The 20,494-nt window shown below is 38.9% G+C and overlaps 1 protein-coding gene across 4 annotated transcripts in view; it reads left to right on the top strand.

Annotated features, from left to right (window-relative positions):
- ccbe1 (collagen and calcium binding EGF domains 1) overlaps positions 1-20,494 on the top strand; it is a 64,256-nt gene that overhangs the window by 38,999 nt on the left and 4,763 nt on the right. For 3 of the 4 annotated variants that reach the window (XM_054744429.2, XM_054744431.2, XM_070552390.1), the window contains 7 exons: positions 654-706; positions 888-1,022; positions 1,683-1,820; positions 9,646-9,755; positions 11,161-11,266; positions 11,869-11,999; positions 19,878-19,913. In XM_054744429.2, the coding sequence (XP_054600404.2) occupies positions 654-706; positions 888-1,022; positions 1,683-1,820; positions 9,646-9,755; positions 11,161-11,266; positions 11,869-11,999; positions 19,878-19,913 (709 nt within the window). The remainder of the gene's footprint in view (positions 1-653; positions 707-887; positions 1,023-1,682; positions 1,821-9,645; positions 9,756-11,160; positions 11,267-11,868; positions 12,000-19,877; positions 19,914-20,494) is intronic. The other variant, XM_015942905.3, reaches the window with a different exon arrangement.

The following is a 20,494-nucleotide window of genomic DNA, read 5'->3' as shown; positions in this document are numbered from 1 at the left end:
AGGTAGATCTCACAGTCGTCAGGCAAAGGAGACTCCCCAATGGCATACTGTAGTCCTGGAGTTTTTCCTTAAACCTGCTCTTGCATGAAGGGACTTTATATATTCAGCAATGTAATAAACAATGCATGAGAATTCCTTTGAAAAATGAATCTCTTGTGCAAAGCAGAGTGCAAAAACATGCAAACAAGACAGCAATGCCTCCATAGGCCTTATAAAGTAAAATAACATACACCCAAATCCAACTATTTTTATCGGCATTATTTGCACTATTTACAGCAGTTGGAAATGAAAGCAGTCACAGCAAGCAAAAAAGTGCCTGTTAAAAATGTATATGCATATGCCTTTTTAAAGTCAAGTAAATTAAATTCATTTCTGTGAGAAAATAGACGTGGAGGGAAATGAAAAATGAGAACAACCGTATTCAGGGAGGAGATGTTTTAGAAGAAATGGAATACAGCCCACAGTTATGAGTTCGGCAGAGGAGATTAACTATAATTCTGAGGAGAGTCGTCAGACATGAACTAACACGCTGGGCGAAATTAGAGAACCGTCAACACATTGTTTCTGTCTGATCATGGAGTCAGATCATATCTGTTTTTGTGAAGACTTACAGCATTGTGACACAATGTTTGTGTCAATTTGATCATTTACAGAAAGAAATGCTGCAAGGGCTTCAAGTTTGTGATGGGCCACTGCATTCCTGAAGGTAGGAACAAGAATCAAATGTCACACTCATGTACTTGCAGTTTTAGAAAGCTCTGCCTAAAATGTCTCAGTTATTTAGTAACATAGCCTTAAAGTTCTTCAGCCGACTGTTTAAAAACAGATTTCATTTACATAATAGTCTCTGTGTGCTTTATGGTTTAATAACATTTTCTCTTTTATAGATTATGACGTGTGTGCTAGTGCGCCCTGTGAGCAGCAGTGTACGGACCATTTTGGTCGAGTGGTGTGCACCTGTTACCCAGGTTTCCGCTACGATCGTGAGCGCCACAGAAGGCGAGAAAAGCCTTACTGTCTCGGTGAGACCAAACACGAAACTCTAACATTTCAAGTGAATGTAGTTTGTACATATATTTTTTAATCTTTTGCAGATACTTAGTCTTTTGTCTACAATTATAATTTACATTGTCTTCTGTAAAATAAAGAGATCATCTGTTGGTAATTTAAAAGTTATTGCCTAGTCCAAATTGCATGCCACTTTTTCAGTGGACTTAGTCTTTATGAGCTCATGTCAGACATTTGTACTCTATTAGTAAAAGCTGGATTTGTACATAATTAAAATATATACTGCATATGCACAATGTGTATTTGTAATGTGATTTTTATTTGATGATTTGTATCAAAGAAGTGATTGGTCTTGCACTTTTCAACATGTCTAAAATTTGCTAAATTAGCTACGTTTATGTTTCTCTAAATTTTACTAAAAAACACACAATGTTCTAGGTTCATGGCACTACATCAAATATTTCTCCTGTTATAGTTTTGCTTCAAAAATCAAGAAAACATTTCTTTATCTCGAAATGATTTTATTCCTGTTTTCCAATAATAATCTAAATAAACTATTCAAAAAGTTTGTGAAATGTTTCTGTTGTTTTCATATCATTTGTGTTGAGCAAAAATAATATCAGTTACTTTTAATTTGCCATCTCTTGCTCTCTTTTTTTTTTTTCAACACATAGACGTTGATGAATGTGCCGATAAAAACATGAGTGCGTGTTCTCAGATCTGCGTCAACACTGCGGGGAGCTATAGGTGTGAGTGTGAGGCTGACTATTTCCTGGAAAAAGATGGAAAAACATGCACCAAAGGAGAGAGAGGTGAGCTAGACTTTTTTTTTCTTTTTATCCCCTCTTTTGAGGGCACATGTGTGAGTGGTATGCTAATAACCACATTGCATTAATGGTACATGTGTGTGTCAGAAAAAATTAAAAGAAAAAAAGATGGGAGGGGGGCACTACAAACATGGGCACCTGGTAGTCATTAGACATCCCTGCTTCTTGTGCTTGTCAGAACAGTTCAGTCACAAGCACTCTGCCTCCCCTCTGACTCCTGGTCTTCTCTGGTTTGCTGGAAACATGTGAAGAAAACACAAATAGTCCAGGCGATTAAAAACATATTTTTGCCCCAGATCCAGTTGCCAGTGAAGCTGTGAGGGGCCGAAGATTTGCTGCTTCCTCCCATGAGAATATCTTCTGTTAGCTACTATAACATTTCACAAGAGACTGGAAAGTGAGAGCCTGTGGTGCCGACTATAATGGTTCTTTATGTCCTGCTGCTATGTAATATCGGTGTGGACAATGGTGGACAGACTTTTTCAGCCACCTGTTAATATGTTGACATTTTAACAAAACCTTAATCGTAACATTTTAAATAAAATGTTGGTTTGTCAACAAGAAGATCACCAACAACACTGAAATCCTGAAAATACAGTGTATTAAAGAAAATCACCCCTTTAAAATACTTCAATCTTTTTGTGTTACAGCCTTACAAAATGTCTTTTAGCAGCTTTGCTTATCCAAAGCAACCTAAAACATCCAACTGAAAAATATCACAATTACAGTTCAGACATTTTCAAAATAGAAACAAGAAATCCTGAGATTATTAAAGTATCACTACCCAATGTCATTATTTTGTTGAACCACCTGAAGCTTTAATAACAGCGCTGAGTCTGTTGGGATTCTTCTCTATCAGCATACCTAGATTGAGCGTTTTGCCCGCTCTTCTTTACAGAACCATTCAAGTTGGGTTAAACTGGATGGTAGGTGTTGGTGGGATGCAGTCTTCCAATCTCTCCACAAATTTGATGGGATTTAGGTCTGGGATCTGACTGGGCCACATGAGGACGTTCACCGTTTTCTCTTTCAGCCACTTTGTGCTTCGGATCCTTCTGTCAACATTCAACTTTCTGGCAGAGGGTAGCAGGTTTTCTTCAAGAATGTGACGTTAATATTCTGCCCTAACAAGAGTCCCATCCCCGAGGCAGAAAAACACACCCCACAACAGGATGCTGCCACCTTCATGCTTTACTGTAGGTATGGTGTTTTGTGGATAGTAAGCCGTGTTGGATTCATGCCCGGTGTACCATTTGGTGTTGAGGCCAAATAGTTAAACTCTGGTCTCACCTGACCGTAAGACCTTTTTCCATTTGTCCTCAGAATCTACAAGGTACAATCTGGCAAAGCTCAAACCAGCTTTAAAGAACCTGATCTTGAGAATTGTCTTCTTTTCTTGCGACCCTCCTGAACAAGCCACATCTGTGGAGCACTTGTGAAATTGCTGTCACATGCACAGAATGACCGCTCTTTGTCACGAAGTCCTGTAGCTTCTTCAGATTGGCCATTGGCCTCTCTTAGTCAGTTGTTTGCTGTTTGTGTTTCCATTTAAAGCCCCAGTGTGTAAACATATTCCTTTTACTCCTTAGTGCCATGCAGTTCAGAGAAAGTATTGCAGCTACAGTAGCCCACATACATCAAAAGACTATGTAAAATCATCACACACCAACTTTCAATCAACTGCAAGTTTGTTTTTGTTTGTTTTTTTACTGTTTCTGCTGCTTCTTACAGTCAGCGTCTTTCACAAGGATTAGAGAGCCCTCTGCCCGTGTCCTGTGAAAGTATGTACTGTAGAATGGGTCTGATCAGCCATCTGCAGCTACAGTGGGCCACTTCTGTCGAGTGTTAACGACGTTTAAGTATAACGGCGTTACTAACGGCATTCTTTTTTAGGTAACGGAATAATCAAATTCATTACTTTTCCCACTGTTGCAGCACCGTTACCGTTATTGGGGATGGAAGGTTGTGCGTTACTATGTGCTTGTCGACCGCCTTTCTGACGGCTTTCTGACCGCCACACTTCAGCTGCAGCCAGGGAGAGAGAGGTGTCGGTAATGCACTTACAAACACGATGATGATTGGCCGGGTGGGTGGAGACCCTCAGTGTTCTCACTGTCTCAGTCACTGCATGCTGTAGACACAACAGAGCAGTGATGGGAATAACACTGTTAAAAATATTTTTTTCAGTAACGAGCATTCTAATACCATCTTCTTTTATCAAAACGTTGTTTATGTTACTGATAAGAAAATGCGTGCTTTAAGCAGCGCGGTGTGTTGAAGCTGTCATCAGCTGATGAGGAACTAAAGAGGCAGATGTTTTCATCCAAGCACATCACGGCCCATGAAGAATGTGGAAGACGTGATGAATGGTCTTTCTTCCTGGCACTCGCAGAGTACAGACGCTTCTGCTTTTGCTCCCTTATCTTTTTTCCCAAGGCTCTTTGTCCTGTCTGCCTACAGAGCGCTTCTCTGTATTTCTTCTGGAAAACCCTATTTTTTAGAAATGGATTTAATTAATTGGTCGTTCAACGCGATTGATAAGATTTTTTTCTACAATGAGAACGGAGGAGGGGGCTCCCACTTGCTGGCAAGGGACACACACAGCGGGATAAATGCTCGATTCCTGGAAGGAATGGAAGATCGTATGCCTCTCTCAGCTGTCCATTGAGGATGTCGAAGATGTGTGGATATTTGGCCTGATGATCACTGGATTTCTTCTGATTGAAGTGGGAGGATATCTGGTTTTCTGGAAATTTGGGAAGACGGGAGAGATTGGTGGGTGACCCACACCCACGGAAAGCGGTGACCTTACAGACTGGGACGTTACTCGAGGTGAATCGTAAGCTGGACAATGTCCGAGCTGCGTTACCAGTATTAGTGCGCAAAATGGATGTCATCTCGGAGAGGGTCACCGGACGGTGAGGAGATGTTTAAAACCTAAATTGGCTTCACTGGAGGACTTGAATAATCAGTTACAGACTGAAGGCATTAAGGAAAATTATCTCTGCCTGACCCAAACAAAGTCTTGTTATCCAAATCTGACGTCATGGCAGCCTTCAAGATGCCAACAACAAACCCCCACGAAGGAATGCAGACAGATGCTGTGGAAACCTGACACCCCCCCACCCCACCCCACCCCACCCCCCTCGCGCGCCTTCGGATTGTGGACTTCAGCCTGGCGAGGTGATCAACCTGCAGGTGTCAATGTGCTCTGCGCTCCTCCCAAGATCTCCCTCCCACCTGTGGCTACAGTGGCTGAGCGCCATACAGGGCTGCTCCCGCTGGGGAAGCAGGATCCCAGCCCCCCCGCCTCCCTATCGGAGTCTCTTGTTGTGAACTGTGATGCTCGTGCTTATATGTTTGAAGCATTTTTTGCATAGCAAAGCTAAGCCCTGCCGGGAGTAACTCTGGTATGCCTTTTTATCCCTCCCCCAATTTATCCTCATGTAATTCCCTTTTCCTCTTATCTCTATTACGGTAGCGCAATTCGTGTTGCAAATGACCACAGTCACCAATTCTTGTCGTGTGTCTTGCCCATGTATGTCTGATCTCTGAATTGTGTGTACTGAAACTCTAATTTCCCTCTGGGATTAATAAAGTATTTGATTGATTGATTGATTGATTGATTGATTGATTGATTGATTGATTATTGATTGATTGATTGATTGGTTGGTTGATTGATTGATTGGTTGATTGATTGATAGTCTACGGCTGCAGGTGTTGATCTGCAGCCGTGCCCTTCTTAGCGTGACACCGGGACATCCCGAAGGTCCGTTCACCTGTTCACCGCTCAGACGTCACAATCTTCTACCTTCCTAGATCATCCAACTGTAACCTGTTTCTGATCATATCTTATACAGTCCCGCTGTAACACTGATGCATCAGTCTCAGACGTCATGGAGCTCAGGTGTTATTAGAACTACCTGTGTGTGTTTACCACCCAGCTTCAGCTCTTCTGTGGTTGGGTCTGATCCAAGTTAGTAAATATAAGTCCTCCATCAGATTTGTGCCTCTTCTAGTGTCATTTTAAAGGATTTTTATTTATTTATTTAACCATTACTAGATTACCAGCAACAGAAATGCTACTAATAACAGACAATTATGTGAAGCTGGAAAAATTAAAATACTGTGCAAAATTACATTTATTTCTGTAATTTAATTAGACTGAGAGACCATTTAAAGGCTCAGGAACCTTTACACGTGTTTCTATTTGCAATTTTAAATTTTAGCTGATTGGGAACTTGTTAAATATCACACAGTGACCTTTTAACAGTTTAGATAAGTGTAATGTTCCTGTTAGTAGTTCCTCCCCTTTAAGTGATTATTTATTTAAATTATTCAGATTTATAAAAAAATATTTGGACATACATTTTATTATGTTCCAGTCATTAATCATTTATATTTCACCATTGTAGTAATTTATTGAAAATTAAGTAGGTTTAATTGAGAGGGAAACCCATTTTTCTTGCATTCTTTAATGAAAAAAAGTAACTAAGTAGTTATTTTTCTTGGTAATTAGTTACTCTTATAATCTCGTAACTCGGTAAGTAACTGAGTTACTTTTTGACAAAGTAATCAGTAACCATAACTAATTACTTTTTAAAAGTAATGTTCCCAACACTGCTTCTGCCACATGTAACACGTCTGTCGTGCCGCACCACTCGTCTCCCTGTCCGCCGCGGGCCTGTGTGCACTGCTACAGTTGTAAGTAATGTTCAGTCCAGTGATCAACTGTAGTTAGAGCAGGGCTAGCAACCCAAGGAGAAGGAGAAGAATTTTCCCAAACCAGTAAGGCTGCCACCCCCCTCACAATGTTTAGAGGGACTATTAACTTTATTGTCAAAGTGGAAATCAGTCAATCAATCAAATTGTATTTGTATAGTGCCTTCCACCGCCTTTACAGAAGCCCAAGGCGCTGAACATAACATTAAAAGAACAAAAGAGAAAAGCGACCACAAGACAGATTAAAACTGCATAAAAGAGTGACTAAAATAGCAAAACAGATATGGTAAAAGACTAAAATTCTAAAAATCTGTATTACATAAAAGCCAAACGATAAAAATAAGTCTTCAAATGACTCTTAAAGACCTGCAGTGATTGGGTCTGTCTGACAACAAATGGGAGCTTGTTCCATAGTGTTGGAGCTAGAACATAAAAGGCCCTATCACCTCTTGTTTTCAGCCTTGTTCTTGAGCAAACCCTGGTTAGCTGAGCGAAGAGAGCGCGTAGGGGCATGCATCTGAAGCAGCCCAGCCAGATATGGTGGGGAACCACCGTTTAGGGACCGGAAGATGAACAACAAGACCTTAAACTTTGCCCGGCAATCCACGGGGAGCCAGTGTCGGTAATCCAGGACAGGAGTAATGTGTGTTGTTTTGTTCGAGCCTGTCAGGAATGTAGCTGCCAAGTTCTGAACCAGCTGCAACTGCTTCAGTGCTGCCTGACTCATCCCAACATACAGTGCATTGCAGTAATCAAGCCACGATAAAACAAATGCATGTAGGACAAACTCGAGATGTGTCCTAGATAGGGTTGTCACGGTATGAAAATTTAACCTCACGGTTATTGTGACCAAAATTATCACGGTTTTCGGTATTATCGCGGTATTTTTTAAACGGTGTTGCATATGTTCAGAAAGCATTGATAGTCCTGTTCTACACACACTGAAATAGTTCTGAAAAGGTTTAACAGTGTTTATTAAACCTAAAATAACACAAAGCCTTAGCAAAAGTGCAACTTTTCACAAGTAAAGGAACAAATAGCTTATTTTTCTGGAACATGTTACAGTAGTCAGTGCAGGTTTAAATGATACAAATCCAAACATTCAAAACATAAACAATATGTAAACAAATCAAAGAAACACCACTTGTTTTCTCATATACTTGTTTTCTTCATTATCAAAATGAAAATCTAAAACTCCAGTCCACACTTGACTTGAGCACTGTACAAGTCAACCTTAAAAAATATGTATTTAAAATAAATATCCACTTTAAACAAATTACTAAAATAACTACTACACTATGTAATCAAATCCAAATGTTCAAGTATAAATGGCATTGAATAAGTAAACAAATCCATGACAAGGAACTAATTGTATATTTATCTTCATCATCAACAAATAAGATGCTTCATCCAGCAACAGGGTGTCCGTGACACGGTTTAAATGCTGCCAGAGGACGCTGCGGCTGCAGTATATAGTGACTCGTTGCATTCTCCCTCAACCAAAAGTCCACACGTCATGCATTTCAGCTAAAATGCTAATGTTAACTTACCTTGCACTGGCTGTGGAGACGTGGGTGATCGTCACGCAGATGTGCCATTAGATTCGAAGTGTTGCTGCCTTTTGCAGACACTTGTTTCCTGCACGTTCTGCAAACAGGATAGCCGTCTTCTATTAACTGTCCCTCAGCATTTTTCAGAAATCCCAAATATGCCCATACTTCCGATTTAGTCTTCTTTGAGGGCTGATGGATTCCTGGGCGCTGCCGTCGCCTCCTTCGGCCATTATTTCAGCTTCAAAGTTTTGGTGCCGTTGCAAATTAAAAAGTGCGTGTGCGCGCAGCGGGAACTTCAGCTGAAGCGACGGTGGCTGGTAAGGGTCATCGCGCCGAAACCGCGGCCACGGTAAACCCACCGAGATAATATAGTTTTTTAAAAACTGGACGGTTATTTTTATTGTCAACTTTTTTACCGGGGTTTACCGCTATACCGGTTACCGTGACAACCCTAGTCCTAGACAGCATTGGCTTGATTTTTGACAGATGGCGCAAGTGTAAAAAGCAGGTTCTCACAACCTGGTTGATGTGGCTTTAAAATTTAAGATTGCAAATGAGAAACCCAGAATATCGTATCCTGTATGTCCCTAAACAGCTACGGTATTTCAAGATGGTGCATGACTATGGAGCGTTGTCCACAGTTTTCGTATAAAAATGTAAAATTTCAAGCTAATAGAAATATTTAGAATAGACTTTGGTGAGAACTATTCATAAAAAAGTACACGTGTGAAATGCTCCACATAATTTGATAGTAAACAAGTACAAATATTACACAATGTGGCTTTAAGGTTGTAGAGCAAAAAGATGGAAGTCTTTGAAAGGGGGTAATTCTTTTCCACTGTAGATACATGAATTAGCTTGAACTAAACATATCACGTATTCAACTTCTGCTCAGACTCAAACCCTTTTTAACATCCAAACAAACTGCCAAGAAATGGCTAAACAGTCGATAATAATACAGATGTGATGGTTTTCTTTAAAAAAAACTATTTATTTCTTTATTAAACTCAAATAAAGAACTTAAATTTTAACTGAACAATTATAATTAAGGATGTTTGGTGTCTGCTTTTTTACCAATATTCAATCCACCAAGATAGTCTAAATCTTAATTTACGTTACCGATTCAATTATATGCGGGGTCCCCCTTCAATATAAAAGGTGAAATTTGATCATTTTACATAAATAACATTACAGCACATCACAGCTCCTATCATGCATACTTTAACTTTAAACATCATCTGTGCAAACCGTGACAACTACTTCAGTTTTAGTTAGGCCAGTTGTACCAAAAGAACAAAAATATCATAAAACTTTACCTCACATCTGTCATAGTTTGACATTTGAGTCATAATGAAGAAGGGATTGATGTTAATTATGTGTTTGGAAGGTAAAAGTTGTTTCATTAAAATAGTAAATAGATGCCATCCCTACTGAGACCACTCCTAAATGTTCCCCTTTATCTAAATTTATCACTTCTCTTTTTTTTTTTCATTTTCTTTAGTAACTCATGAACAAAGCATTATTCTGTTTCCCAGCAGTCCATGCCAATGAGAAGTGTGATAATTTAATGAATGCTGCAACTTGCTCAGCCACGTGTGAAGATTTCCTCCAGATCAAGGAGTCAGTCCTGCATCTCAAACAGAAGGTATATATATTTTTTTGTCTTGTGAAAATGAAATTTAAAACCCTTTTTCTCTTTCCACCACATTGCTTCTATCTTTTTTTTTTCTAATAGGATTTGTGGTTGGCTGCAGACAAGCAAAATCCCTTTTAAATATAAACTGTATTTTTTCTTTATCACTTCCTGTTACTTAAAGCTTTATGTTCAGAAGCTTGTGCATGACAGAAACGACAGCAGGTATAGGTTTTACAACTCTAGAGAGGCACATTAATACAGTTTATAAGCTAATAAAGTTAAAAGTCCCATAGCCATCATCACACACTGGTGAAATTACATCTCTGCATTTGACCCATCCCCGTGGGGACAGGTGAGCTGCAGCTGTGGCCGTGCTCGGGAACTATTTGGTGGTTTACCCCCCCCCCCCCCCCCCCCCCCAACCCCTTAAAGCTAAGTGTCAATCAGGAAGACTTTTGGTCCCATTTTTAAAGTCTTTGGAGTGACCCAACTAGGATTTGAACCCTAATCTCCCAGTCTTCGGGATAAAATAGGAGATTGAAAAATATTCTCCATGTTTTGCAGACAGATTTACTTTTTCCTTACAAATGAAAATGTTGGAAAATGCGTGTCGAGCCGAGGGTTCGAGTTCCGCCTGTTTCTGTAACTGCACGAGTCTGTCAGTAGCGGTGCTCAACACTCTCACTGCAACATATGAGCTATTGCTTCCAGCTGTGTGGCATAAGGCCTCCCATAGCTGTACTGTGTTTTTATAGTTCAGCGTATATTAAGAAAACAACAAGAAAACCCTGCTTGATTACCACGATTTAGAAGGGAAGTGTATTATTTCCCAATTAAATCAGATTAAAATAAAAAGTGCATGATGGATATTAATAAATTAAACATTGTCTTAACAAAAGTTGCACCCGTGTGTAAGGGAGTGTGGTCTTTCTGCACATTTAAATGTTCTACATGTTTCCTACTTGGATTGTCTTTGAGGTGTTACACAGATCAGAGAAAACCAAACTCACTTAGCATCCAGAGTAGGAGCTCTCCAGGTCATGCTCAGTAATGCAGATGGGTTGCCTGGCCTCCATCTGGTTTGGTTACAGATTATTATGGGGTGCAGTTGAGACCAGCTTTCATCTTAGGCAGGCTACATAATTTTAGCATAATTTTACATGATGGCTCTCCAGTGTGTAATTTTCCTGTCATGTTTGACAGTTCAAACCTTTATGAATCATTTTATGTTAAACATTTTAGGAACCAATTGATAAAATTGCTGTTAGATATTTTTACATTTGACAATAGTTGAAAGTTAAAGAAAATAGAGCTCACTTAATTCTGTTATTTTTGGGTTAGACTATCCTTTAAACGTTTGTTCAACCATGTCTTGGTCATTTTCTCTGTTCTGTGTTTTTATTCCTTTTTTAAGATGGCCTTACTGTCAAATAGTGCTGATGTTCCTGTACAGATGACCAATGAGAAAGTGACATCACCTGTATATATACCAGGACCTCCAGGTTCACCTGGACCTCCAGGTAATACATGAAAACTAAGGAATAGAGTTGTTTAAAACATTTAATCCTCACGTCAATAAAGCAGTCTGAATGTCCTTTCACTAGAAATGAATGCACTAATGAGCATTAAGAAGGAGAAAGGGAGAAATCTAATCTAAACTACAGCCAGACTATCATAGTTTCTCATGACATGAACATGAATATCTGAACTGAGAGACTGACGTCAAGACATTGAGTCTTGACTGTTTAAAAACAATATGTCTAATTTGATTAGCTGGCTCTAAACTGATTGAGATTTGATTAACAAAAGGAGGGAATCAGAGGATGATTGTTTTGTTCAAGCTTCTCTTGAACATTCCAGAACTCTCTTTGTAAATGAATAGTGTCTCAAAGAGTTTGTTCTGGCCAAACAAAGGTCAATAACAATATTTGAGTCGTATTTCAAGTAGACTGAATAAATGGTCATTTCAGGAGTTATGAGATGAGCCATACTTTGTTTTTGTCCTCATTAACCCCTTAGCATTCCAGTGTCCCGTCCGTGGGACAAAACCCCATTGCGTTCATTAAACTTAGAAATTTAAGGGGTTAAGTTGTCTATTAACAACAGAAAATCTATATTCTAGGAGATACCGGGCCTTTGGGTCCTTCAGGACTGATGGGACCTCCTGGCCCACCTGGTCCCAGGGGAATGATGGGACCCACTGGACCCACACCAGACCTGTACCATGTGAAACGAGGCCCTCGAGGACCTGTGGTCAGTAATATTTGTTAAACCATCATTTTTACAGTGTTATTCATGTTGAATTGCATAGATCCATTTTCATAGCACTTTAATATCATTAATTTACTGATTGGCCCTAACTCTGGTGTACTGTGAGAAAATTTCGAGGAATGCAGCATAGGGAAGATTTTATTTTACAGTATGAAATTAGTGAAACCAGTAAAATAGTAAATGAATTTAAATTTTTTTTTACTGATGTGGGACCTGACTTGGCAAAAAAACATTCCAAAAAGAACTAATTATAGTACAGGCGAGAATATCAAATGCAATAAAAACAGTATATATTTAAGTCCAGTAACTAGTGATGAAATAAGAAATATTATAAATAAATGCATCAATAAAAGAAATACTGACTGTGATGGTTTAGACATAACATTAATAAAAAATATAATGGAAAGTATTATTCATCCATTGACTTACATATGTAATTTATCTTTTGCAACAGGGACATTTCCTAACAGAATGAAAATTGCAAAAGTCATACCACTTCATAAAAGTGGAGACAAACATATATTTTCCAACTATAGACCAATATCTTTACTGTCACAATTCTCAAAAATATTAGAAAAATTATATATTGCTAGGTTGGACCGATTCCTGATCAAAGAAGAGATATTAAATGACAGTCAGTACGGTTTTAGAACAAATCGTTCAACATCCATGGCGTTAATGGAATTAACAGAAGAAATATCGGAAGCCATTGACAAAAAAATTAATCTCATAAGTATCTATTGATTTTAAAAAAGCATTCGATACAGTGGATCATAAAATTCTTATTAAAAAACTTAGTAAATATGGCATCACAGGAATGGCCCTAAAATGGATAATAAGTTATCTTACCGATAGGCAGCAATATGTTCAAATAAACAACACAAAATCACATATAAATAACATTACTTGTGATGTACCACAAGGGCCAGTATTGGGCCCTAAACTATTTATCACCTTTATAAATGACATTGTTGAGGTATCCAATATATTAAAATGCACCTTATATGCAGATGATACAACTTTTTATTATTCTGGAGATAATGTTGAGCAGATGATAGAAGTGATACAAACAGAGATGAAAAAAATTGAACTATGGTTTGATGGAAACAAACTATCATTAAACAGTGATTAATCATGTTTTGAGATACCGGTATTTAGTAATACATATTCAAAGGATGACATTTTATTAAATATAGATGAGATTAATATTAAAAGAGTTAAAGAAGTGGAAACTGCATATAAACAGTGTCAAAACTAAAATATCTAAAACTATTGCACTGTTAAGCTTGGTTTATGCTTGACGCATTCACTTTCTGCTTGGTGATGCGGCTCGCGGATGGAACGTGCTTCACAACTCGCAGCATTTATGGTTCGTGCGGCTTGTCACTGCGGTGAGCCAATATTCTCCCAAACTGAATGGGGCAGCATGGAGCTCTACGGCATGCATCCAACACTACACCATAGTAGAAGTAAAAATTACTGTTGTCTACAACATGGCATTTCAGCATTTTTAACAGCGTCCTCGTCTTTTCCGACAGTGCGAGCTATTTCTCTCCAAGAATTATTAACAACATGTTGATCACGGTGATCTCTGAGAGCTGAATCATACAAATGTCTGTATTTACGAACCTCTGCCATAACTAGTTCTTGCCGGTCCGCCATGTTTTTCCGCGTCCGACTGTCCGCGTGGTTAGAAAATTTCCTAGGTGTGCGTTGCGGAAATTTTGGGCCATGCGGAGGCGCGGTGGAGGGGCATGGTTGTTAAAATGACGCAACTTTTCTGCGCTGAGCCGTGCGGACCTTGCAGACACGTCAAGCATAAACCAACCTTTACATAGAGCAAAATGGTTACTTGATAATAATTCACTATATTTGTTATATAACTCACTGATCATACCATACCTGAACTACTGCATTGAAATCTGGGGAACAACATATAAAACTTACACAAATTCCATTTACATCTTACAGAAAAAAAAGCAATAGAATCACAAGGAGCAACTACAGAGATCCGTCCAATCCATTATTTATAAAATTAAAAACACAAAAATTCTATGATCTGGTGGACTACAATATTTTGAAATTTATGTATCATGCAAACAAAAGGAACATACCTGCAGGTTTAATCAAAAGATTTACAAAAAGACATAGTAAATATGATTTAAAAGGGCATGAATTATTTAATATACCTAGACATAGGATACTCATAAAGGAACAGTGTGTCCATATATGGAGTTAAATTGTGGAATAAATTAAATACTGAAATCAAGAATGCAAAAACAATATTGACTTTCAAAAAAAGAGTTAAAATGAAATGATTAACTTATATCTGTTACATAAATGCGTGAGGGGAGGGGGGTTGGGGGGATGAAAGAAAAAAAATAAATTTAAAAAAAGTGAAAAGGAAACAAGTCTATGTACAGTTGTGGTCAGAAGTTTACATACACTTGTAAAAAATATAATATATTGGCTCTACTGAGTGTCCCGTTATTTCTAAAACTCTGATTTTCCTCTGATAGAGTGATTGGAACAGATACTTCTTTGTCAGAAAAAACATTCATGAAGTTTGGTTCTTTAATGTCTTTATTATCGGTTAACAGAGAAAAGTGATCACATTTGCTGGGTCACAAATATACACACAGCAGTGCTAATATTTGGTTACATGTCCCTTAGCCATTTTCACTTCAATTAGGCGCTTTTGGTAGCCATCCACAAGCTTCTGGCAAGCTTCTGGTTGAATCTTTGACCACTCCTCTTGACAGAATTGGTGAAGTTCAGTTAAATTTGATGGCTTTCTGACATGGACTTGTTTCTTCAGCACTGTCCACATGTTTTCAATAGGGTTTAAGTCAGGACTTTGGGAAGGCCATTCTAAAACCCTTATTCTAGCCTGATTTAGCCATTCCTTTACCACTTTTGATGTGTGTTTGGGGTCATTGTCCTGTTGGAACACCCAACTGCGCCCAAGACCCAACCTTCGTACTGATGATTTGAGGTTATGTTGAAGAATGTGAAGGTAATCCTCCTTTTTCATTATCCCATTTACTCTCTGTAAAGCACCAGTTCCATTGGCAGCAAAACAGCCCCACAGCATAATATTCCCACCACCATGCTTGACTGTAGGCATGGTGTTCTTGGGGTTAAAGGCCTCACCTTTTCTCCTCCAAACATATTGCTGGGCATTGTGGCCAAAAAGCTCGATTTTCGTTTCGTCTGACTACAGAACTTTCCTCCAGAAGGTCTCATCTTTGTCCATGTGATCAGCAGCAAACTTCAGTCGAGCCTTAAGGTGCCGCTTTTGGAGCAAGGGCTTCCTTCTTGCACGGCAGCCTCTCAGTCCATGGAGATGCACAACACGTTTGACTGTGGACAATGACACCTGTGTTCCAGCAGCTTCTAATTCTTGGCAGAAGTGCTTTTTGGTGATTCTTGGTTCACTCTTTACCCTCCTGACCAATTTTCTCTCAGCAGCAGTGATCTTGGCAGTGATGAAACAGTGCCACGCACCTTATACTTACAAACAATTGTTTGCACTGTTGCTCTTGGGACCTGCAGCTGCTTTGAAATGGCCCCAAGTGACTTTCCTGACTTGTTCAAGTCAATAATTCGCTTTTTCAGATCCATGCTGAGCTCCTTTGACCTTCCCATTGTAGCATTTGTGGGCGTTTGTATCCAATGAGCCCTGTTTACCTGGCCTAAGAGAAGTCACCCGCTGTAGTCACTCATAATCACTCACAAGAAGTTAAGAGGCCATGCTATGAAGCTCAGTTCACTGACACGTTTCTAAGTCACCAAAATTGCTAGTTCATGTTGCTGTGTGTATATTTGTGACCCAGCAAATGTGATCACTTTTCTCTGTTAACCCATAATAAAGACATTAAAGAACCAAACTTCATGAATGTTTTCTGTGACAAAGAAGTATCTGTTCCAATCACTCTATCAGAGAAAAATCAGAGTTTTAGAAATAACGGGACACTCAGTAGAGCCATTATATTATATTTTTTACAAGTGTATGTAAACTTCTGACCACAACTGTATGCATATGTGTATATATATTGGGCTATAACTTTATGCTTCTTTCTGTGTAACTTGTTTTCTCTCTTTTTTTCAATTCATGGGTTGAGGTTGTGTCAGCCAACCAGTCCAGAAACTATATTGTTCAAATTTTTTAAGAATCATATGATTGTTTCATTTGTATTAATGCTATTTTAGTTAAAAGGGGCAGATAAAATAAGTTTTTCTTCTTTCTGTCCCCTTTTTCATTTTGGCTTGTAGCAATTTAGTTCTGTATTTTTATTTTAATGTCAATAAATGAAAATAAAGAAAAAAATTTAATGTTTATTTTAATTGGCAGAAGGTTTTATCCGGCTGCTTGTATCTGCAATCTCATTCTTTTGGTCACTACCCACAGCTCGTGGCCATAGGTAAGGGTAGAAACGTAGATCAACCAATAAACCAAGAGCTTCGCCAGCTCTCTCTTCACCACGACTGACCGGTACAACGCCCGCATCACTGCATTCTCCTGATCCATCTTCCCCTCACTCGTGAACAGGACCCAAGATACTTAAACTCCTCCACTTGAGGTGGGACTGCATCTTTCCCGACTCAAGACCGTTGTCTCAGATTTGAAGGAGCTGATTCTCATCCCAGTTGCTTCAGACTTGGCTGCAAATCACTCCAGCAAAAGCTGGAGATTACTGTCTGATAAAGCCAAGAGGACCACATCATCTACAAAAAGCAGAGACCTGATCCTTAGGCCACCAAAACAGATCTCCTCAACACCTTGGCTGCACCTAGAAATCCTGTCCATAAAGGTTATGAACAAAGGGCAGCCTTGTCGAAATCTAACTCTCTCTGTAAATGAGCCCGACTTACTGCTGGAAACGTGGACCAAGCTCTGACACCAGTCACACAGGGAGCTAACAGCCTGCATCAAGTGGCCTGGTACCCCATACTACCTTTTCATGCCAGAGTATCCAAAAGCAACATGGCCGCCGTGCTTACTCGTTTAAGGAGGACACCACAGACTTCGCCACGCATTTTTAGCTCTGCCCACAGGCTCGTACTTATCGGCGTTCCTGAGAAGGCTTAGTTTGGGCATGGTTTGGAACGCTCTGTTGAGGGATTTAATGCTGTCTGGTGGTCATTTATGTCTTATTTTGTGTGTGTGTGTGTGTGTGTGTGTGTGTGTGTGTGTGTGTGTGTGTGTGTGTGTGTGTGTGTGTGTGTGTGTGTGTGTGTGTGTGTGTGTGTGTGTGTGTGTGTGTGTGTGTGTGTGTGTGTGTGTGTGTGACTGTTTCTTTTATTTATTTGGAAGCTTGATCTTTGTGTTTTTATTTGAAAATTGGCTTTTTTTCTGTTTGTTTGTTTGTTTGTTTGTCCTTTTGAGTTTGATCCAGTGTAGCGAGGTGGGTGGGGGTTTGTTGTTGTTTTGTTTTAAATGTTAAATGAGTTAAAAAAAACTGTTAAAAGGTAAGGAAACTAGTAGCTGCGTTATCATTTTAATCAATGAAATTTAAAATTATTTCTAAAAGTGTTGTCTCTCTACCCCAACAACAGTTTGCTCGTATAACAAACAGCCCCAAAGTCAGTGTGATGATGCAAATAGCAACATTTCTAATTTAGGCTCTGGCTTCAAACCCGTACACGAAGCACTCTTGATTGAGAAGCTTTCTCTGTGGCAGAATTTCCCGCTCAATTACATTTAAAGGTTTCCTGGCACGAGCCTAGCTTCTGAGCACACTTCGCATAGCTTTATATAGTCAAAGTCAGGAATTTGGAAAGCTTTTTGCATAAGCTTATTGTTAGTCTGCTTAGTCCATTCCATAATGGGCTGTGTTGTGTTTGAGGTCAGCAGCCTGTTGGGACTCCAGTTGTGTTTTATATGTCTAGCTGGTGGTTTGGGGGTATTTTAGGGGATTCTGAGGTGCACTGCTCTTCGTAATTACATCCACTTTAGGCTAAATCAACTCCAATGGTTCTAGTACATTGTTTTTAGTGAAATGCTTTTGGAGGTGAATGACTCAGCTGTACCAAGCACACATATCTTTAATCATTGTGGAAAGACAGCTAAATCTGATACGTCCATAAAACGTTCTCCCTTGCAGTCATCTAGGGACTTCAGCTGATGTTAAAAGTGTTGATTTTGGAGCGGGAACTTCTTTCCTTTAAGGTTAGCTCCTTGGTGTGTAGTGATGTAAAACTTACTGGAGCATGAACAGCGACATCGATGTTCCAGCAGCTTCCACTTCATGTCAGATCTGTGTTGTGATATTTCTGACCACCCAAGCCAATTTCCTCTCATCTGAGATGGACAGTTTTGGTTTTCATCAGACTGTGACAAAGTGGTTATACAGCTCAATAACTGTGAAATTAGTTGTACGACAATACAATAATTTTGTTTTTGGAAGGTGTCAGTTTTGAGGAAATGTTAAGTCCTGATACAGCTCTGATAAGTGCATCAGATCTACTGACATTTGTTTTCAGCTGGTTTTTTCCTCGTTGAGCCAGAACGCAGAAGCCATTTCTATGAAAAAGGAGCATGATGGAAATTATTTATATAATTAATGTCATCTGGAAATTAATGTTTTTTCTCTTTATTAAATTCTATCTATGTTACAGATGCCTGTTCGTAGGTTTTTTACTTACCCACATAACTGAAACCATTTAGTAATCCTGCTTTCTTTGACAAGCCCAGCAACAAAAAAGAAATTTGTCATCTTTTTTAACTCTCATATTTGAAAGTTCTGAAAGAATGACAGATAGTAATGGTAATAACAGTGTAAACGAAATCCATTAATAGCTTTAAATTGTTTTCTTTGGCCTGCAGTATTTTTATGCAGCACTTTATCTTGACTGCAAGCGTGAACCAACTGCGTTGAGATATGGGATCTGAATCAAGAATGTGCAAGAGACTGCCAATGGGACATATTTCTGCTTTTTATAGCTCCCGTGTTTATGCAGTCTGAATTTTGGTAAATTGGACTATCAACACCTGCAGTCAGTCAGATCACAAGCTACAGAAAGTCAAGCCATCAGGTTTAAAACTGCATTTTCACTGTAAAAAGTATCTGTTGCAATTTAAATCTGATTAAATTTGTATATTTATACAATGTTGATATATTGTTTAACTCACAGCTCTTTATATTTATAGTTAATTTGTTTACAAACTGGTGTGGTGAAACTTACTTAAAGGTGCATGAACTAAGAATGACATCCTGTGGTCAAATTTGGGTACTGCAGTCCATATTTTAAGACAAATCAGTGACTCCCTGGGACTCCGGGACTCAATCTTGGAATCCTTGGGTTACAAGACAAGCTTTTAATTCCTCTGCCACAATATTCTCCTTCATTATTTCACTGTAAAAATCGTACTTTTTGTACCTTTAAAGGGAGTTACATGCTTTTGAAGTTTGGTCATCAGGTCACATATGTTTGACCGCATGTGAAGACTTGAAAAGTGATTAGTATGCAACTCAGATGCTTTATACGGCTGACTACTGGCACTGCCTTCCCTTACAATGTGCTCACAAGTCTTTGAAGATGATTATTCCAAGAAAGGCCTCAAAGCGGTGTCTGTCATTGATCTGAAACGCCTCAGGAAAGCCCTGCAGCCCGACACATCTTGGATAATCTCCTTTGGTGGAGCATGAGGAAGATTCCATTTTTTAAGTTAGAGACAAAATGATTTTCTAACGTTGAAATAATGAGTTAAACATTTGTGCATTTTTATATGGGAAGCTAGCATGAATTGCATTTACATTATGAGAAATGGACCCCCCCCCCCCAAAAAAAAAGCTAAAAACACTGGTCAGATCTGCAGAAAAAGTTCCACATAGATTATTTGTTTTCTCCCAACAGGGACCGCCAGGAGCACCAGGAAGGAATGGCCTGAAGGTAAAGTCTGATATATTTACTATTGAAGAGACATTTGCTTTTATACACAAAACTGAGTGAATTAAATAACTCTTTTAGTAGCAGAAAATCATTTCAGGCTGATTCTGTCTCATCATAAAAGAAAGACTATACAGTTTTTGAAAAGTAACGTTTCAAGTGTAGAAAGACAAAAGACAGTTTTCAATAGCTTCATTTACATCTAAATCTTTATATTTACTGAAATGTAAAAAGCACAACACTGGTGCCAATGTGCTTGTAAGTACTGAGCTGTGTGCTGCCCAGGTGAAACTTTTCCTGGCAGATATCACAATTACCTAAGAGTAAGTTGTTACCAGTAGAGACCAAAACGGGTGTGCCAAACAGCAGCTCGTATTGCTGCGGTCATCAACAAAATGTGCTCATGGGTAAGAATGTTCCTGCGTAGACTCTTCTCCCATTCTCTTTTATTTATGTCAGTTCTGCTGTCCTAAACATTTTATATATCCTTTTATTTTTCAAAATGTGTTAAACGAGATTTTTTTATAGTAACTTCACTCATTAAGCACTGTACATATATGTACATGCTAAAGAACTGCAACAAA

This window comes from Nothobranchius furzeri, chromosome 6, assembly GCF_043380555.1.
Source record: "Nothobranchius furzeri strain GRZ-AD chromosome 6, NfurGRZ-RIMD1, whole genome shotgun sequence".
Taxonomy (NCBI): Eukaryota; Metazoa; Chordata; class Actinopteri; order Cyprinodontiformes; family Nothobranchiidae; genus Nothobranchius; species Nothobranchius furzeri.
The sequence above is the reverse complement of the archived record's forward strand: the minus strand, read 5'-3'. Positions and strand labels throughout refer to the sequence as shown.